The 19,637-nt window shown below is 39.1% G+C and overlaps 1 protein-coding gene across 1 annotated transcript in view; it reads left to right on the forward strand.

Annotated features, from left to right (window-relative positions):
• LOC132650722 (zinc finger protein OZF-like) overlaps positions 1-19,637 on the forward strand; it is a gene marked incomplete at its 3' end in the record, with an annotated part of 126,935 nt that overhangs the window by 29,446 nt on the left and 77,852 nt on the right. The window contains 2 exon segments of the mRNA XM_060376060.1: positions 1,340-1,443; positions 1,608-2,483. Coding sequence (XP_060232043.1) covers positions 1,340-1,443; positions 1,608-2,483 — 980 coding nt within the window.

The raw sequence follows: 19,637 nt of genomic DNA on the forward strand, positions 1-19,637 counted from the left end.
ACAAGGTCAATTTTTAACTCATAGCCTCATTACTGTAATAAGGTAGAACTGCAATTTGTTTAGTCTCCTACAACTCAGATATTGCCAAATGTATTCAAAGTAAAGAGTGATGAAAGTATATCCAAAACATTATACTAATCAAGTAGCCCATAGTAAAACTAGGTTACTAATATACTTGTAGTAATGTTGCTAAGTTTGTGGAAAAACCATAATCTCTATAGCACATGTCTGTGATGAAAAAAATCAAATGTCTGAATGCATCATGAAACCATGTCATTTATTATTCTTTTAATAGTTATATATCACAATGAGTACAAGTCATGTTAGTATATGTATATTGAAATAAACAATGTACCATCCATAACAACTAAAAGGTATAGTAGTCCCCATTTTGAGTAGATGTTTAAAAATTGATACCTGTTATGGATTATATGCCCTAATTAGAGCTGTCAGCACTACAAATAATGACACAGAGGCTTTTTAATATTTTAAAGCTTAGGCAATTTTCCTGGGCATATTCTGAACCATTTTTTCCCTAACACAAATAAACCTAGCACACTGTCCTGATGCATGGCCAGCTCTACTTCTCTGTTCATATTCATGTCCTTCTGTTAACATCACTGGCCTGTGGTAAATCGCCTGTCATTTGCTTTCTTCCCAGCAACCCTCTCTCACTCAGAAGTTCTGCACTCCATTTTGTGCCCTGCTATCAGTTGTTAGCTCTTTATTATTCCCAATAGATAAGTGATGAAAGACAAATGTTTACAAAATATAGGACAGGTGATGGGCCACAGAACTAACAATACTATGATCTCATTAGCATGTATTTCTTTGCTGACTTAGCAGTTGGCATTCACACACTTTCACAAAGTATTATGCACCAACATCAATGAACTTGTTATTCATCTTCATTAGGAATTCTCACAAAATCACACTACAGAAAATATAAGTTTTAGGAATATACAAATTACTCTGTGTGTTAGTTTTCTTTGCATATTTAGTATGGCGCACAGTATAGGGAAATTTATGAATCCTGTCAGTGTGTTAAAGGTCTGAGGTCTTGCAGTTTTCTACAAATCTGTGGTGAAACATTATATAGAAGAAAGTATAATATAAATGTGAGACAGGTAACAAATATTTTTACCACCACAGGTATTTTGAAATATGCAAAACAACCCCCTAGATAAGATCACCATGAATGTAAAAATAATGATGAAAACTCAAGATGTAATTATTCTTTACCTTCACACCGAATTGAAAAATTAAGTCACATAGACAATAACATTCTTTAGTGTAATGAATGTGGTAAAGCTTTCATATGTCCTGATTATCTTTGCAGGTATGAAAACAGACATAGTGGAGACAAACCCCCTGAAGATACTCAATATGACGAAGTCTTTGCACATCACAGGTGTCCCTACACATATAAAAGTGCGCATACTGGTGAGGATCACTATAAATGTAACGAACATGATAACTCCTTTGCAAATAACAGTCATGTCCTAAGACGTAAAAGGACACATATAGTAGAGAAAACTCATGAATGTAACCAACGTGGTAAAGCCTTTGCATGTAACAGTAGTCTCAAAGTACATAAAGGAATTCACACTGGAGAGAAAACATATGAATGTAACCAATGTGGAAAAGCGTTTGCATCTAAGAGTGATTTCCTAAGACATAAAAGAACACACACTGGAGAGAAACCTTATGAATGTAATCAGTGTGGTAAAGCCTTTGCATGTAACAGTAGTCTCCAAATACATAAAAGAACTCACACTGGAGAGAAACCTTATTAATGTAATCAGTGTGGTAAAGCCTTTGCATGTAACAGTAATCTAATACATAAAAGAATTCACACTGGAGAGAAACCTTATGGAAGTAACCAATGTGGTAAAGCCTTTGCACGTAACAGTGATCTCCTAATACATAAAAGAACTCACACTGGAGAGAAACCTTATGAATGTAACCAATGTGGTAAAGCCTTTGCACAGAGAAGTACTCTTCTAATACATAAAAGAACTCACACTAAAGAGAAACCTTATGAATGTAACCATTGTGGTAAATCCTTTGCATGTAACAGTAGTCTCCAAATACATAAAAGAACTCACACTGGAGAGAAACCTTATGAATGTAATCAGTGTGGTAAAGCTTTTGCACGTATCAGCATTCTCCAAAGACATAAAAGAACTCACACTGGAGAGAAACCTTATGAATGTCATCAGTGTGGTAAAGCCTTTTCCTGTAATAGTACTCTCCTGCTACATAAAAGAACTCACAGTGGAGAGAAACCTTATGAAGGTAACCATTGTGGTAAAGCATTTACACATAAGGGTAATCTCCTAAAACATAAGAGAATGCACACTGGAGAGAAACCTTATGAATGCAACCAGTGTGGTAAAGCCTTTGCACAGAACAGTCATCTGGTAGCACATGAAAGAACTCACACTGGAGAGAAATCTTTTGAATGTACCCAATGTGATAAAGTCTATGCATTTCCCGAATCGTCTCTAAAGACAAAATGAACACATCCTGGAGAACAACCTTATGAATATAAGCAGTGTGGATTCACCTTTGTACAACACAGTCATTTCTTAATACATAAAAATCCATGTTGCAGAAAATCCTTATGAATATTGTCAATGTCCTAAAGTCTTTTCATGTAAGAGTCATCTTGAACAAGAACACTTTCTGGAGTGAAACCTTATGAATGTAACCAATGTGTCAAAACCTTTGTATGCCATAATAATCTGCATGCACATAGAAGAATGCACACTGGAAACTTTATGAATGTAACCAATGTGATAAAGTATTTTGACAGGATAGTAATTTCCTATAACATGAAGACATACTGGAGAGAAACCTTATGAATGTAACCAATGTGGAAAAATTTGCTCCTCACAATCATACTCAAAGTCATGGAAGCATTCATATTGGACAGAAAGACTATGAATGTATTTAAGGTGGTTAAGCTGTTCCACATTTGTATAACCATCATCATGAAAGAATTATAACTGGAGAGAAACTTTATAAATGTTTCAAAATGTGAGCCCTTTGCATATGTCTATCGTCTTCATCATAAAAGTTTCATACTGGAGAGAAATTCTGAGTACATAAGCAACATGGTAAGGCCTTTGTGTTTTTCGATCCACAGAATCCAATACAACTGAAACACATGTTCAAAGCAAATGACAAAAATTTATTGTCACCCAGTCACTACTGGTTGGTTAGTGGTACATAACATTCTTGGGAACTGAACTGTGATACCTATCCACCCACTAAGCCAGAAAGTTACAGAGGTTCTGAGTTAAAAATCATAAACATCTCTGACATTTTACAAGTAAGTTATTTCCATCAGTCATGGTTAAGGATATGGGATTTGTTTATGGCATTGAGGAATTCACCTGATGCAAAAGTGTATATTTTACAGTCCAAACAGTCATATCCATTTGTTCTTTTGTGGTTAGGAAAAGGTATTATGTTTTAGGGAAGAGAAAATGTGGTTTGGGACAGTCACTATGTTTGGCGAAGTGAATATATGGTATGGAACAGTCGTGTTTTGGGAAACAAAAGATGAATGATGAAAGCTTGTCAGCTATTGGGAAGTCTGCAGCTTTCCTAGGAATGATGAACTTAAATTTGGGTTCACCCTAAATTTCATTGGGAACTGTTATCTAAAAAGCAATACATAGAGAAAAATTTTTTAGCATATTCACACCTACAAATTACTTTTGCATGTTTTGCATGTCAAAGTCAACTTCAAGTCTATAAAAGAGTAGATAGTAGTGAGAAACCTTGCACATGTAATCAATGTGATAAAGCCTTTTCTTAATGCATTTATTTCCACGTACTTAGAAGAACACATACCTCAGTGAGACCCTCTGAATATGCAATGTGGTAAATCCTTTTCATGGATTTGTCTTTGAAATCATGAGAAAAAGTCATGCTAAAAAGAAACCCCATGAATGTAGTCAGTACAGTAAACTTTTGTACTTCGTATTACCATTATAGAAGAGTAAAGACTTTAGTGTGTGAGCAAGCTCTTAAAGCCTTTGCATATCACAGGAGTCATTGAGAACCTGAAAGAATTCATTCTCAAGAAAACCTAACAGGATAAAAGATTTGTTGAGGTCTTTAACAAGTCAACTTGCATTCAGTTACAGGAGATTTGGGAGGAAAATTGTAACAAGTGTCAACAATGTATTCATGCATTATGACATCCATCTTAATTTTGTTTCCAATTACAAGCTGATATGGACAAAAGGCCTAGGAATTTAAACCACTAGGTAAACCTTTTAGATTTTAAAATTCTCTTCAGTTACCTGAAGTAAATCGTCCAGTTATAAATTTTACATGTGTGTATTATTGCCCTTTCTGTGACAAAACACAATGTCAAAGGCAACCTCCAAATGTCTTTAATTTGCCTTAAGGTTCCGGAGGGATATGGGATCACTATGAAATGGGCATCACAAGTATCATATATGGCAGATAAAGTAGGAAGCTTGGAGTTCACATCCTCAACCTGCTGCATGAAGCAGAGTGTGAACTACAGATGAATACAGTTGAATACTATCATGCCCTTCCCAAGTAAGATACAGCCTCCAAGAGTGCTGTATTTCCTAAACATTCACAAATGATACCACCAACTTAGAAGGATTCATTTCTCTCACTTCACCCTACACATTTGATTTCACTTACATGAAGGAATTTTTGACGAAGAAAAATTCTGTGCATAAGACTGTAGTTGCCTCAACCCCTGAGTTACAGGAATGCATGCTTACACAAGTAAAACATTCTTGAGTAAACATATATTTGGTTAAGAATTTATTTTAATTTCCATCATTATCTCAGTGTGTCTTTGTGTGTTTATATGCCTGTCCATTCTGGTTTCCATTTGATCTTCTTGTAACAGGAATTACAGAAAGTTGTCAAAAACCTGACCTAGGTCCTGGGAATGAACTTGTCTTAACTTCACATCTATGTCTCTAGTACTGTAACTATGTTAAATCTTTATATATCATCTTGATGTCAAGAAGTAGAAAAGAATTCCTAGAAGAGAGCAAACCTATTTTTATATAAGATGTGATGACTTTGGACATAATAAATATATTCTATTTCAAGAAAAGAAACTCCTTTAAATGTTTTTCTCATAGTCTTGGAGGAAGTAAATGATTTACAATATTCACTTAAATGTAATGGAGGAGATCACCAGCTGTGGTTGTGGTCATTATTTTGAAACACTGGAGTAGGTATTGAAGTATGCTGTATGTGCAGCAAATCTACTCACAGAAGTTTATTAGGTTGTTCTGATATTCTTTCTGTGGTGGCTTTCATGTTCTAATGCATTTCCACTTGGTGAAAGTTATTTTTCTGCTGCAATGTATAGAATGGGATCTCCATCATCTATGTGGCCCATTGCTTATTTATATCAGGCAGTCTGTGGTCATAGTTTTCAAGGAAGGGTCTCTGAGAAAGCGTGGTACTTTTTCTATGTTTTTACAAATTCCATTAAGACGTTTGTTTTCAGTCTTGTTTGGTTGTCAGTAATTAGTTACTATTAAGATGCTCAATGGTAAGTGTTTATATATATATATATATTGTTTGAAGTTCCATGCTTCTTCATGTTCACATATTTACTATATGTCACATCATCTTGGAGAACTGACTTCTAAGAGTTATCTTGAGGTGTTAGATAATGTAAAAGCAATGAGATGTATTTCAAAAAAGCATGTTGTATGTGTGTAATGTAAATATGGGATCTTAGGCCATGGCAGATATATGAAGTGTGTGTGACACTTTGTGGGGTTTGTCATTGTTATATGTTGTTCAAGGTTATGTTGCCAGTTTTACATACCACAGTCATTCCCCCACCGAGTTCATTGATACTCAAATAAACTTAGTTGAAACAGTACATCAGTATAATATTGTCTTCTATTCAGATTATAAACAAATTGTCATCTGAGGATGGAGGAAAAATGATGTGATTTGAATAATAAATGCTATTAGCAAATGAAAATAATTTACTGTTTTGTGTTTTGAAATGGGTTAGTTCATTCTTAGGAGTAAAGACTTGTTCATAACACTTTCTCAGAACTACAAGTGAATGTCAGAGAATTGTCTCAGTGGGTAAAGTTGGTTGTTGCTAACCTTGATTTGAGCTCAAACTTTGAGTAGCCTATATCACTCCTACAAATGTTTTTAACATTTGTAAAATTGTGCTGTGTATATGCAAACTCACACACTAGCACATACACAAATATTTTTTCAACCTAAATAAAGGCCATTGTGGTCACTGGCTAAAAGACTCTTTGAGTTCCATGCTGAGAACTCACATATGGGATGCAGATAATAAATAGCAACAAGTTGTCCTCTCACTGGCACATATACACACACCATAGCATAGGTATGTACACAGAAACACACTCAAACAAGTTTAAATGGATAATATTAACAAAGCAAAGAACCCACTTATTGATGACAAATGATTTTCAGGTGTAAATAATTGTAGCATTTGAAGATTTACTACTGTTCATTAAAAGAAAAATGTTTCCTTTGTACATCTTATTTTATCATTTCGTTCCTTGATTGAAGGATAGGTCATTTTAAAAACATGTCTCCATTTGGATCAGAAGTGCATCCCTGTCAGCCTAGACCTGGGAGTCTATGGTAGGCTAATTCCTCTGAGATTATGGTCAGCTTGATCCACAGAGTGAGTTGTCTGCTTGTTTGTTTGTTTTACAGACAGAATTTCCTTGTGTAGCCTTGGCTGTCCTGTTCTCAATTTGTAGACCGGGTTGGCCACAAATTTGGGCTTCATCCTTCCTGAGTGCTGTTATTCTAGGTGTGTGCCACCATGCCCAAATCCACAGATTAAGTTCTAAAGCATCCATTGTTATGTGGAAGTATTATGTATCAAAACGATTCCAAAAATATACAGTATATTGCATTGCATTTTCCCCTCAAGGATACTGGCCCCAGTGCTGACAGATGTATATTTGAATTGAAGTTTTGTGAATTGGTGCTCTCTGTCCTTTGTATAAATGGGAAATGTAGCATTAAAACATCAACCTGATAGATCAGAAATCATGATTACTAGAAGGCATTGCCTACTGAGCAATCTACTTTAGTAGAGTCATTTACTTAATTGTCAGGTAGGAAATTGTGGTCCAAAATAAAAGTTCCAAAGGCATTTCTGTCCATCATTCTTTGAAATTACATATATTTCAGCATGACTTTGTGCAAAGAGTGCCCTTAAAGCTCTGATTTTACATTGTGATTACATTCAGAGTAGGATTTAATTTAGCATAGATATTATTTAGCATGGCTCAGAGTAGGTGAACCCACATTTGGCCATATCCATATTCCCTAAGTGAAATCACAGTGCTTGCTTTGTTGAAGAAAACCATTGCTTTGGAAAGGCCTCACATGCTCTTATTGCCTGCCCCAGCAAAAACCTCTTTCTTGTTTTTTCTGCATTGCCTAGTGTGATGGCTAGTCTAGGCAGTCATTTTGACTATATCTGGACATATGGCAAACACAAAGAGTTGGGTACTGTGGGGAATTTTTCATACTCATAGCTTTTAAAGTGGAAAAAACCCTTCTTTAATCTCATCCACAGCTAGTGTCTAGTCTGATTATATTCTATCTATGTAAAGGACATTGAAAGTATTAGCTTTTTCTCTTTTTCTGCTTGCCCTACCTCTGGCTACCAAGTTCATTTTTTTTTACTCTCATTAGAGCCTACTCCTTTGAATTCTGTTATACACTGAAGACCATCTGAGATATTCAGCTACCTGCACTGAATAACTATTTGCTTCTTCAGCTTTCGATTGATAGTCAGCCATTGTTTGGACTAGTTGGACCACAGCTTGTGAATAAACTTTCTATATACATAGAGATTTAGTCTATGAGTTCTGTTCATCTATGGAACCTTGAATGATATATATATATATATATATATATATATATATATATATATATATATGTTTCTTTTTCCCTTCCTCACTGAGGAAGATGTGCAGGCTAACAATAATGCACTTCAGTGTTTATCATAACTTTCTTGCTCTTCTGTTAGCTTTGTCTCATGCCTAACATTTAAAAAGTAGCTGCAGTTTACTTGAACACAACATAAAGAAAAAAAACTCAAACCCTTGTTTCCTAAACTCTCTTTCTGTAATTGTGGGACAGACTGATAACTCCACTTCAATTTCATTATACTAGTTATCCACCTTGATACCAGTAAGAAGAAGGGGAAGTATTCATTGGTGCTATTACTTGCTGAGTTTGGTATCACTACAAACAAAGCGAAGGAGCAGGCAGCTGAACAGAGCAAGCTGAAGTGGTTAGTCCTCCCTAGACTGGATGGGAAGACAGACAGGAAGGCAGGAGGACAAGGACAAATGCTGCTGTGAATCTCTGCATACCTGGAAAAGTTTTGTCCTTGGATAAGAAGCCTGAACCAGGAACCAATATGCTATGTACCTTAAGCAAATTCTAACCCTAACAGAGATGTTGATATCACTCAAGATTAAATGGCCAATCAGGGCGTCCATGCAGAAGAGAAGGCAGGTCCTTCTAGATGCAGCACTCTAGGTTCTGCTCTGTTTCTGAGCAAGCTTGAAGGCCCCAGTGTTCTGAGATTTGAGAGTGGACATTGGATCTTTTGAGGAAAGCTCAAGGAAGTTCTGAAGGCCCATAATGGTGATTGGAGTGTCATTGTTCACAAATGGGAGGTGCAGGATGATGAGCATCACTAAGTAAAGTGCTGGGTCCTCCCTGGGCTGGATGGGAAGACAGGAAGGCTTTGAGATAAGGCACCAAGTGTTATTGAATTACAAATCTCTGCATACCTAGAAAAGTTTTGTCCATGTGTAGGAGACCTGAATCAGGAACCAACAGGCTAGGTACCTTCAGCACATTCTACCCCTAACAAAGGTGTTCATGTCACTCAAGACAAACTAGCCAACCAGGGCCTTCAGGTAGACTTACCTGTCAGGCCAGGAGGCAGGTTCTTCAGGGAGTTATGCTGGAGGTTTTGCTCTGTTGCTGATCAGGTTTGAATGATTCCATATGAAGTGCTCTGAGCACTGCTGCTAGGTGTTGTGAGGGAAGTTCAAGCAAATTCCAAAGTACCAACATGGTGAGTGGTGTGTCACTGCCCATAAATGGAAGGAGTAGGCCACTGAGCAGGGCTGATTGAAATGATGGGCCCTGCCTGGTGGGATAGGTGGAAAGATAGATGGAAGACAGGCACATGTGTTACTGAAATGCACATCTCTGTAGGTCTGGATAAGGCATGGGCCTGAATGGCTAACCTGGGATTGGGACTATTATACTGTGTACCTTCATAAGGCACTAATCCTAAGGGAAGGGCTCCTGTCACTCAAGACACTGGCCAATCAGTGTCTCCAGGGAGACTTGCCTGTCAAGCTAGAAGGCAGGTTTCATTTACTGTGCATTAATTTTAAATTGATGACTACTGTTTTTATTAATTGTTGTTACTGTTTGACTTTGATTAAAGGTGGGCTGCAGGGGTTCTCAGCTATGAGGTAGGAATATCAACACTGGACTTTGAATGTGTAATTGAATGTGGAAATGAATGTGCCTTTTAAGAGGAACAAGAAGAGCTCCTGGAGATTGGAAAATTATACAGAAATAGAAATTTCTCAGATGAGGGCCCTGTTTGCCCCTAGCTGGAAAGGCCTCAGCTGTCTGAGTCATTTGATCTCTGATTCCCAAGTAGAAGACCTACTCGCTGCTAATGTTCTGAGGTCCAGCTGGGTTGTCCAAGTTAATAGGAGACTCTGTCAAGGCCTAGTAATCAGGAACATCAGTAGAAGATAGTATTCAAGTTCTTTCCTAGATTCTCCCCTGATGTAGCTATTGGACACTCTGAGGGAGGCTACAAACCATACAATGGTATGTGTGTGAAGTGTGTTTTCCCTGGGCCAGGATAAACAAGTCTGCTGAGCTATGTATAAGAGTCTACTGGGAATGACATGGACCTGGGTCAGACTGTGGTTCTATTGGTCTATTGGGTGACATGGGCAGAAGCCCTTGTCATCTGACCCTTCCCATGTGTGGTTTCCCAGGAACAGGGAAGCTCTTTAGCCCTGGCAGTGGAAAGGTATGGTTGTTATACTAGTACTGTCAGTGTGCACAAACAGTTTTGCTTATGGTGTGCTATTGGATGACTGATTAAAAAACAAAAAGTCTTGTTCCTAGAAGTTCTGAACCTTGCCTTCTACATCCAATTTTATGTGACAAACTCTATACATAGTTTTGAAACTAGTAGACGTGACATGATTAGGATCATGTTTCAGCAATACTTGATTAGAATCTTTATTGGCTTTCTAGTACCACCAGTTTCAATGGCACAATGCAGGGAAATTCAATTTAAGGATACTAAAGCAATTTCTGAGATGCAGAGGTTTCTCAGGTGTGGATGGTGTTAGGTAGGTTGGATATGGCAGATTCCACATCCTGTGACACAGTCCCTGTGGGAGGAAGTAGATGTTAAATAATTTTTCATCCTTGTTATGTATACGGGATTCAATAGTGCTGGATTTGCTTGAATACACAATTGGGGGTGAAGGGCTGCAGAGCCATAGCCCACCTTTTGATAAACATTATTTCCCACAGAGACTGCTTGAGTATGGGGCCTCTCTGTTTGGAAGAGAGATCAGTAGTAGCTGAAGGGTTAGAAATAAAACAGTATTAAGGTATCACTTGCAGTTGTTTCTGTAGGAGCTGTGAAGTCTGTTTCATGTATTTTTTTGCACATAGAATGAAAACTTACAGGTCAAATTCACATTTTTCTTTCCATAGTTCCCTTAGATCATTTTGTTAGAACGTGAATATATTTTAGGCATGCATTTTTGGCTGTATCTTACCATCCCCTCATTCTTTCAGAAATACTGTACATATTCTTGATTGTTGTAGCTTTGTGCTAAGTACAGAAGTCACATTGTCCCAATTTGTATACAGTTTCTTTGTAATCCTATTGAGAATTCGTGGGTTTTTTTTTTTAACATGACACACAGCTTTGGGATCATCTTTCCTCTTATACATTTGTAGAAATTTTCTTTGGATTGCATTGAACTTATGCTGCAAATTGAATATAGCCAACAGTTTTTAATACATCATTTCAGTTGTGCTATTTACAGTAGTATAAAGGGGTGAAATACCATTTGTTTTTCAAAGGACACTAAGTGTGTAAATCTGAAAACTGATATGAAAGAATGTATAAAGCCATAAAAGGAGGAGAAGGCAGCAGCTCTTGAAGCCTCAGGTGGGGCTGCTCCTAACTGACTTATCCATTTGGAGCTAGTGAGTGAGCTCCAGAACCATCTCTGAATGAATAAACTAGTCATTCCCCTGATGCAGGGAGCTATACATGGTCTGGCATGGTGAGCCAGGGACCAAAGCCAGGTATCTGTCCACTCAGCATAAGTTCAGAGTTTATTTGAGAAAAGTTGTTTTGTTTAGCTCAGAATTGAAGTCTGTGAACCCCTTGAGACAGGAGTCCATGGGACCCTCTCCTGCACACTACTGTAACTGTCATAATTCCATTTGCCTCTGTAACTGTCACAAAGGGCATCTCCATCCCCTATGTAGGACCCATCCCAGATTATGCTAAGTTTAAGTGAAAACTCTAAACAAAAATTCACTAATATTTGAGCAGGAAAGCCCATCAATTCCTAAATTAACCCCCCCCACACACATAAATTATCCCTGAGTTGGAGATCAGACCAATCTCTGAACAACAAAAAACAAAAACAAACAAACAAAAAAACCCCCAGGAAATCCTGAACTCCCCAAAGCTCAGAACTTGAAATCCTACCAATCCTCACTCTGAAAATCTCTGCCCTAGAAAGCTCTACCCCATAACAAATCTCCTATGAAGACTGTCTGCTCGCTTCTCTGCTGCCATCTCCAGGGAGAAGAGGCAGCCACTCCTGGATTTCTTCTTCCACTCGCTGGATCCTCCAATATAAATCCTTTCTTTTGAGGTTTACTGGATGCTCTGACTCTTAGTGGAAAGAGCCAAGAAGCACAGCAGAGAAGAGGCAAAGGATTAGAGCTGAAGATCCTGATGTACTTCCTCAGTTCAATTGGGGATACCCTTCCATGGAAGCTGTAGCACTTAATGCTGTAGAGACCTCCTCTCAGAGTTGTGTGGTTCTTGGGCTCTCATGTCTCAGGATTCCATTCTATGGGGACCCTGTCCCACCTCAGAGCTGGTTTTTCCTGTGTTCCCAAGTCCCAGGACAGCTTCCCATTTGAGCTGGCAGGCCAACAGATTAGTTTTTGTCTGGAGGAATGGTCCATTGGTGAGAGTTGCCTGTCAGGCTAGGAGGCAGTTCTTCAGCTAGTTATGCTGGAGGTTCTTCTCTGTAGCTGATCATGCTTGAATAATTCGGTGTGAGGTGCTCTGAGCACTACTGCTAGGTTTTGTGAGGGAAACTCAAGCAAGTTCCAAATACCAAAATGATGAGTGGAGGGTCACTGCCCATAAATGGGAAGAACAGGCTGCTGAGCAGAGCTAGCTGGAGTGGTGGGTCCCGCCTGAGGAAAGGTCGGAAGACAGATGGAAGACAGGCACAAGTGCTACTGAAATGCAAGTCTCTGCAGGTGTGGAAAAGGCACATCCCTGGGCTGGAAATCTGGGCCTGGTAGTATTAGGCTGTGTCCCTCAGCAAAGTCTCCCCCTAATAGAGGTGCTCATGTCACTCAAGACTCACTGGCCAATCAGGGAGTCTAGTCTAAAGAGAAGGCGGGTCCTTCTGGGTGCCCTGCTCTAGGTTCTGCTCTGTTTCTGAGCAAGCTTGAACATCTGCCTGTGATGAGATGTGAGAGCTGCTGCTGAATGTTGTGAGGGAAGCTCACTCAAGCCCCAAATTCCCAAAATGGTGAGTGGAAGGTCATTGCCCACAAATGGGAGTAGCAGGCTGCTGAGCACAGCTCGATAGAGTGGTGGGTCCTAAAGCTGGATGGAAATACAGATTTGTACACTGTTGGAGGACAGTCACAAGGGCTACTGAAATACAAATGTGTGCAGATCTTGAAAAGGCATGGCCCTGAACAGGAAGCCTGGTACTGGTAGTGTTATGCTTTTTCCCCTTCTGCACACTCTAACCCTAAGTGAGGGGCTCATGTCACTCAAGACATACTGGCCAATCAGGGCCTGCCTGGATAAGAGGAGGTGTGTTCTTCCAGGTACCAAGGTACAGTTGTTACTATTTAGGCAGCTTGCTTCTGGGTTGCCTAGCATCTCTGATGTCATCATGTGTCATCTGCCAGGTAGCCACACCTGACAGGCATCGTTAAGTTTCTCCTCAAAAGGATCAACCTGCCACTTTGTCTCTCTCTTGCCCTCTTGTCTCTTATCATCTCCCTTTTCTCTGTTGGGGCGCACTACTCTCCTCTCCCTATTATGTCTTAATCTCTCCTTCTCACTCTCTCCATTTCCATCTAATAAACCTCTTTCATATAAAATCTGCTGTGTGCATCATCATTTCATTGGTCCTGACATCTGGGCTTTTTGTCAGGAAGGACTGTCCTGGTAGCACCCGGTCTAGTCATTAAAGGACCCCTTTAATCTCACCAAGAGGCCTGCAATATTTTTCCTGTTCTATCTATCCCTAACCACAATTTAAAGCCTACACTTTCTCTCAGCTGCCCTTACTGCACACGCCTGTACCTCTGCTCAAGGCTGCTCAGACTCAGCATCCTGTCAGATGCTCTGACCACCAAGCACCAGGGAGGAAGCTAACTCAGGATGCACCAAAACCAGTTTGAGAAAACTGCTCACACCATACGCTGAAACTGCCACTTCAGACGCAGACACAGCCTGCTTCTAAGCTATTGCTGTTAGGTAAGCAATTGCTGGGGACCCTGTGCACACAGAGATGGCTTTAAATTGCACTGCTGCCTCAGGCCCCATGGGAGAGATTTTAAATTTCCTGCTGAATGCCTGCCCTGAGAGGCTGTCTTGCAGAGGAGGGTTTTCAGTTGTGCAGACTTCCAATCAGCTGTGCCACATGCAGGCAGATTTTCAAACCAGGGCATTACAGCCTTCCCACCAGAAAGCACCTGGCCTCTCTGTGTTGCCACAGTTGCACACCACACATGCCAAGCTGCCATGTTGATTTTAAAATAGAGAAGCCACACCATGTACTTGCTCCACCCTCATTCCTGCAAAACTCCATACAGCACATTATAAACACTGGCTCTCAATATTTCTGACTTCAAAGGTACTACTTCCAAGCTTTTAAAAATCTTTTCTTCCTGATTTCTGTACAGTATGCTCTTAATATATAAATATATTTAAATGCTATAAATTCTTATGTACTTATTTTTATAATTTTCTCTGTGCTTACATACATAAGATTCCCTTAATCATAACTAACTCTGTTTATTTTATCTCCTTTTAGACTAGGACAACAACAAGCCTCATTTTAAATTGGTATCTATTAAAATTCAGTTATGTTTTACAATATATATGATTCAGCCCTGGTTCAAAATAACTTTTATAATGCTAAAATTGCAAAGTTAAAAAAGTCTTCAAATTAAGCTAATTTAAAATGTATGTCTAACTGCCTATGTCTTTATCAATTCCTAAATTAATAAATGCTGTGTCTCCTGCTATGAACTGCCTGTGATCCAGATTCACCATTAGGCTTTCTGGCTAACAGGTTTGCTATACTAAATTCAAATGTAAATTTAAAATCGTTTTATACTGTTCTGCTCTATTGTTTGTTTTAAAACTCATAACTCAAGGGTTACTATGTACCATTAGTAATAATACTTTAATAATTGTTATAATAAATTAGGATCTATTAATTTTAGAGGCATTTATTTATGTTAAAACTTGATCATTGTGCTATATCTTCACTATCAAAAGGTTAAAATATGCTTGATCTTCTTTTCTTAAAAAATGGTATCATTATTAATGTGTTCTATAGCCTTAGACTTTTATAAGCTATAAACTTTTTATATATTATATACTAAATCATACAATAAAATTTCTGTGTTGTCACTTGAATGGACTATATTAATGACTTTTAAGGCTCCAACTTAACAGGAACAAAACCTAAAGTCCTAATATTTGATGGTTAACAAATGCTAGTTAATAGTCAGTCATCTCATAGCTGATCAAGTCCTCTAACAAATCCAGAAATATATTTATAGTCCTACAGATGCAAACATGGTCTCACTGCCTTCTTTAATAAACAGCTGAGAATGGTCCTTAGGTCACCATACAGGAGTTGGTAAAAGTATAGAAAGAGCCTTCCCGAAAGGCTCACCTACAGCAAAAAGTATGCTCCAGAACTTGGCTGCTGGTCTCAGGCATTTGGCTTTCCCGCACAGAAAACAAGAGGTCTGCAATGCCCCATTCCACTGGGGTATAGCCAAAAGTCAATTCCACAGATGAGTGTTTCAAATGCAGCCAGAAAATGCTGGTCACATAGCTGCCTCAACAAGCCATGGCTGCCTGCTGGCAGACTGCCTCTGGAAGTCAAAATGTTCCCATGCAGGCTTGTTCTCTGTGCCCAGCCATGGAGGCTCAACCAACACAAGAGCCATAGACAATTCCAGCCTTCCAACTCCTTGGCCTGGCAAAGGACAAATGGCTCCTTGATTCGGAGACCTCCACCACCCTCGCTCACCCCAGGATAACATTACAGGTCTGTTTTGGCCTTACAAGGGGTCACACAGACATGTTACCAACTTCTGTCTTGGGAGACTTCAGATGTCTTCTGAGTTCTGTTCAGATGCAGGAGACCAGGCTTAAGCCTGGGTCCTAGAGCTCTTACTGTCAGTCCTAGACACAACATGCCTTGTTGTCAGACTCAAGAAATAGGCCAGGATATAACCTTTTGTCATCTTGGTAGCTAAAGGACAATAAATGTTCATAACACTCTCAACTATGTCTCATGGTAAGTGACTAGATTCTTAGGCCTAATGATGTTTGAGTATCTAAGAAAATATTTTAAGGTTGGTGAAAACTTATAGATGTTTGCAAGTTTAAATGTTTTAAGGTTGGTAAATGCAAGATATAAATGTTGCAAGGTCTAAGGTGATTTAAGGTATCCTAAATAGGTAAAAAGGCTTAATATTTCCTCCTCTTGCTATGCTACTGTTACTTTGATGGTCCCGAGCTTTGACCTTTATCAATAGAGTTCTGATTTATTAATCTGACTCTAATTCAAAACATTCCACTATACTACACACTTTCATGGTTCCATTTTAAATCTCTATAAGGTTAAGATCAAGTGAGCTTTTGTCCCTTCAACTTCACAAAAGTTTTTTGCTTTCTCAGAGCTCACCTTAAAGAATGCTTATCATGTTAACACAAATTGTATGTCTACTCCATTTTCTACAAGTTATATTTCAGTGCAGATTACAGTTGTTATGCTAACATGTCTAAAGTTTTATCTCCTTCATAAAACTTAAAAATAATTCTTGTAAACTGAAGGTAATTCATCTGAATCCACCTCTCGGGTCAATTGGGCTCCAGGTAAGGACTACACTTATTGTCTATATCAGAGGGTGGTATTCTTCCCCTTTCCCTGGTTTTGGGACTTCCCTTTCCTGGCTACCTGATTGCTGCATTCCTACATCCAACACTGGCTTATTGGTGAGTCTTTCCTTCTGGTTGGTATCAATTCCTTGCTACATCCATACATCCAACACCAGCCATTTGGTGAGTCTTCACTTCTGCTTGGGGCAAATCCTACCATTCTCACCAACCTACATTCAAACCATTCACCTAGGACCTCCTTCTCTCTTGGTTAAGACTTTCCTTCTACTGGCATGGTTTCTCTCCATCCACCTCTCACTTGTCTATGAAAATCCTAGCTAGGTAAACCATATCTGCTATATGCTACTGTGCCCTTGATCTCTGGCCAGTGCTGACCAGCTGTTGGAACAGATTGTACATACTACTATAATTAAACCTTGCTCTTTGGATGCCGTGACAGTCACTGACTCCTACCTCTCCAGTAAATAGTCCATTCTTCCATTCCTCTAGATTCTCTTCTGGGATGTCTTCTGGAGAACTTAAGATTTCTACAGCTAGTGCTCACTTTAAGTGCCTCTAAGCTTACACACCTCTGTAACCAAACTTGACTTCAATTTTCTTAAATGACAGACCCAAAGCAGACCCTTCCTAATTACAGCCAGTGATTTGGTAAATGGAAGTTACTTTAATTAAATGGAGGTTCCCATGTTCAAGTCTCTTTGACCCAAAGTTTCCAACTCTGTTCTCTCTCTCAAAAGTTTTAAATGTACACCTGAATAAATTTTCTGCATAACTTACTTGACTTTGTATTATATATATACATATATGTATGTGTATATATATATAGACAGAATACCAATATATAATACATATATATAGAAAGAATACAAATATATAATACATATATACATATATATATGTATATATATATAGACAGAATACAAATATATAATACATATATAGAAAGAATACAAATATATAATACAAATATACATATATATATATATACAGATATATAAAATACAAATATATTTTTTCAGTATCCTGCCAGATGCAGATATTTCCTATATCCACAACAGCACCAAAGCATCTACCACAAGTATTCCAGTCTGACCTCACACACTTCCTCAAGCTGGACTTGCAGTTTTTCTCCCAGCCATGGATGTTCTCACAAACACTAAACAGCATCAAAACAGCTTGTTCTTCCTGGACTTAACCAGAGTTTCAGCCTTTTGACCTACCTACAGAGCCCCCCAGTATCAGCAGGACATATCCAGAAGAGAATCTACACCCGTTATTCACTTATTATTACCAAAAGCCCAGCATGATGTGTTTCAGTCCCAGTACAGGTAGTTCCAGGTTCTCCCAGCATTCCTCAGTCCTTACCTGTTAGCTTGCATGGCTGGCAACTCTACAGCCAACCCTCTACCCTGAACTTTCCAGGGCAGTGGATTCTTCTCCTCCTCTTGACCATGTAATCTGGATATTTTGTTATTATTTCTCTCTCTCTCTCTCTCTCTCTCTCTCTCTCTCTCTCTCTCTCTCTCTCGGCAACCAAGAGCTGCTTCCAATGAACCTAAATGTATATACTTTAACTTGCCTTACATGAGAAGCAGCCCAAGGTCTTTAGTTTTTTAATTATAGAAAAAGGGAAGAAAGTTAGCATTTAGACAGCCTGCTTCTCAGTTACCTAGCAACCTATGATGTCATCATGTGTCACTGACCAAATAGCTACACCTGGCAGGCATGGTTGCATGTTGCTTCTTAACAGGTTCAACCTGCCACTTTGTCTCTCTTGCCCTCTCTTCTCTTGCCCTCTTACCCTCTCCCCTTTCCTGTCAAGGCATCCCCTCCCTTTCCTCATCCTGTCTCTCATTCTCCTTCTTTTTCTCTCTTCATTTTCTTCCAATAAACCTCTTTCATATAAAATCTGCTGTGCACATCATCATTTCTTGGATCCTAACAGTCCTGGACTTTGTCAACCAGGCCAACATTGAACTCACAGATACAGCCTGTGTCTGCCTCTCATGTGCTTGGATTAAAGGTTGTGCAACCATGCCTGGTAAGACCTTAGATTTTTAAGGATTTGATTAAGGGAGGGTTTCTTATATCCTAATCTTTTTATAAGATTTCTGAGTGGCTGGATGAGGGGACCTCTGATTATTATCTGTGTGTGTGTGCCTGTGCTTGCACAGATGTTAAATCAGACATTGCTGCCATCCTCACAGTCCTTCTGAGATCAGAGTTTTTATTCTCATATTTAAGAAATGTTATTTTTTTAGAAAAATATCTCTTAGCCATTTTGTTTGTGTGAGGGTGTGAGATCCGCTGGAACTGGATTCACACACAGTGGTAGGTGTTGGGGATTGAACCTATGTCCATCTGGAGGAGTAAGCACCACTTTAACCACTGAGCTGTCCCTCCAACAGTTCATCATTATGTTTAATGATGAGAATAGAGTATTAATTACTGTCAAACAAAACTGTACAATTCATCTGGCAGTGGGATTTTTGGGTGAATAAAACTTAGAGACCCAGAGCTGGAGAGATGGCTAAGAGGTTAAGAGCACTGTATTGTTCTTCCAGAGGTCGTGAGTTCAATTCCCCGCAACCACATGGTAGCTCACAACCATCTACAATGAGATCTGGTGTCCTCTTCTGGTGTGCAGGTGTACATGCAGACAACATTGTAATATAATAAATAAATGAATATTTAAAAAGTCAGAGACATGCTTTCCACTGCTTGCAGGAATGCTGGGGTGGCAGGCATGTGCCGACACACCGGCTTTATTTTTTTTTTTAATATTTTAAAAGATTATCTGTGTCTGACTCCCAATGCTATAATCAAAGGCGCAAAGACCCAAGACTACCTTCTCAAAATGCCAGGGACTGGACATGTTTTAATGAAGCAGCACCACCAGCTTCTGATGTGGTGACTTCTGGGAAAAGTGGCTGTGCGATGACCTCACGCAGCTCCTGGCCAGTTGTGATCCCAGGGACACTACAGCATTGCAGGGAGACCAGGGGAAAGGCTGCGTGGGCTCTGAGGATGACAATGGGCCACAGCTGCTTATAGCAGCATGAAGAGGCTTTCTGAGCCTCCTACTTCCAGGCTT

Source organism: Meriones unguiculatus, assembly GCF_030254825.1.
Source record: "Meriones unguiculatus strain TT.TT164.6M chromosome 13 unlocalized genomic scaffold, Bangor_MerUng_6.1 Chr13_unordered_Scaffold_28, whole genome shotgun sequence".
NCBI classification, from domain to species: Eukaryota; Metazoa; Chordata; class Mammalia; order Rodentia; family Muridae; genus Meriones; species Meriones unguiculatus.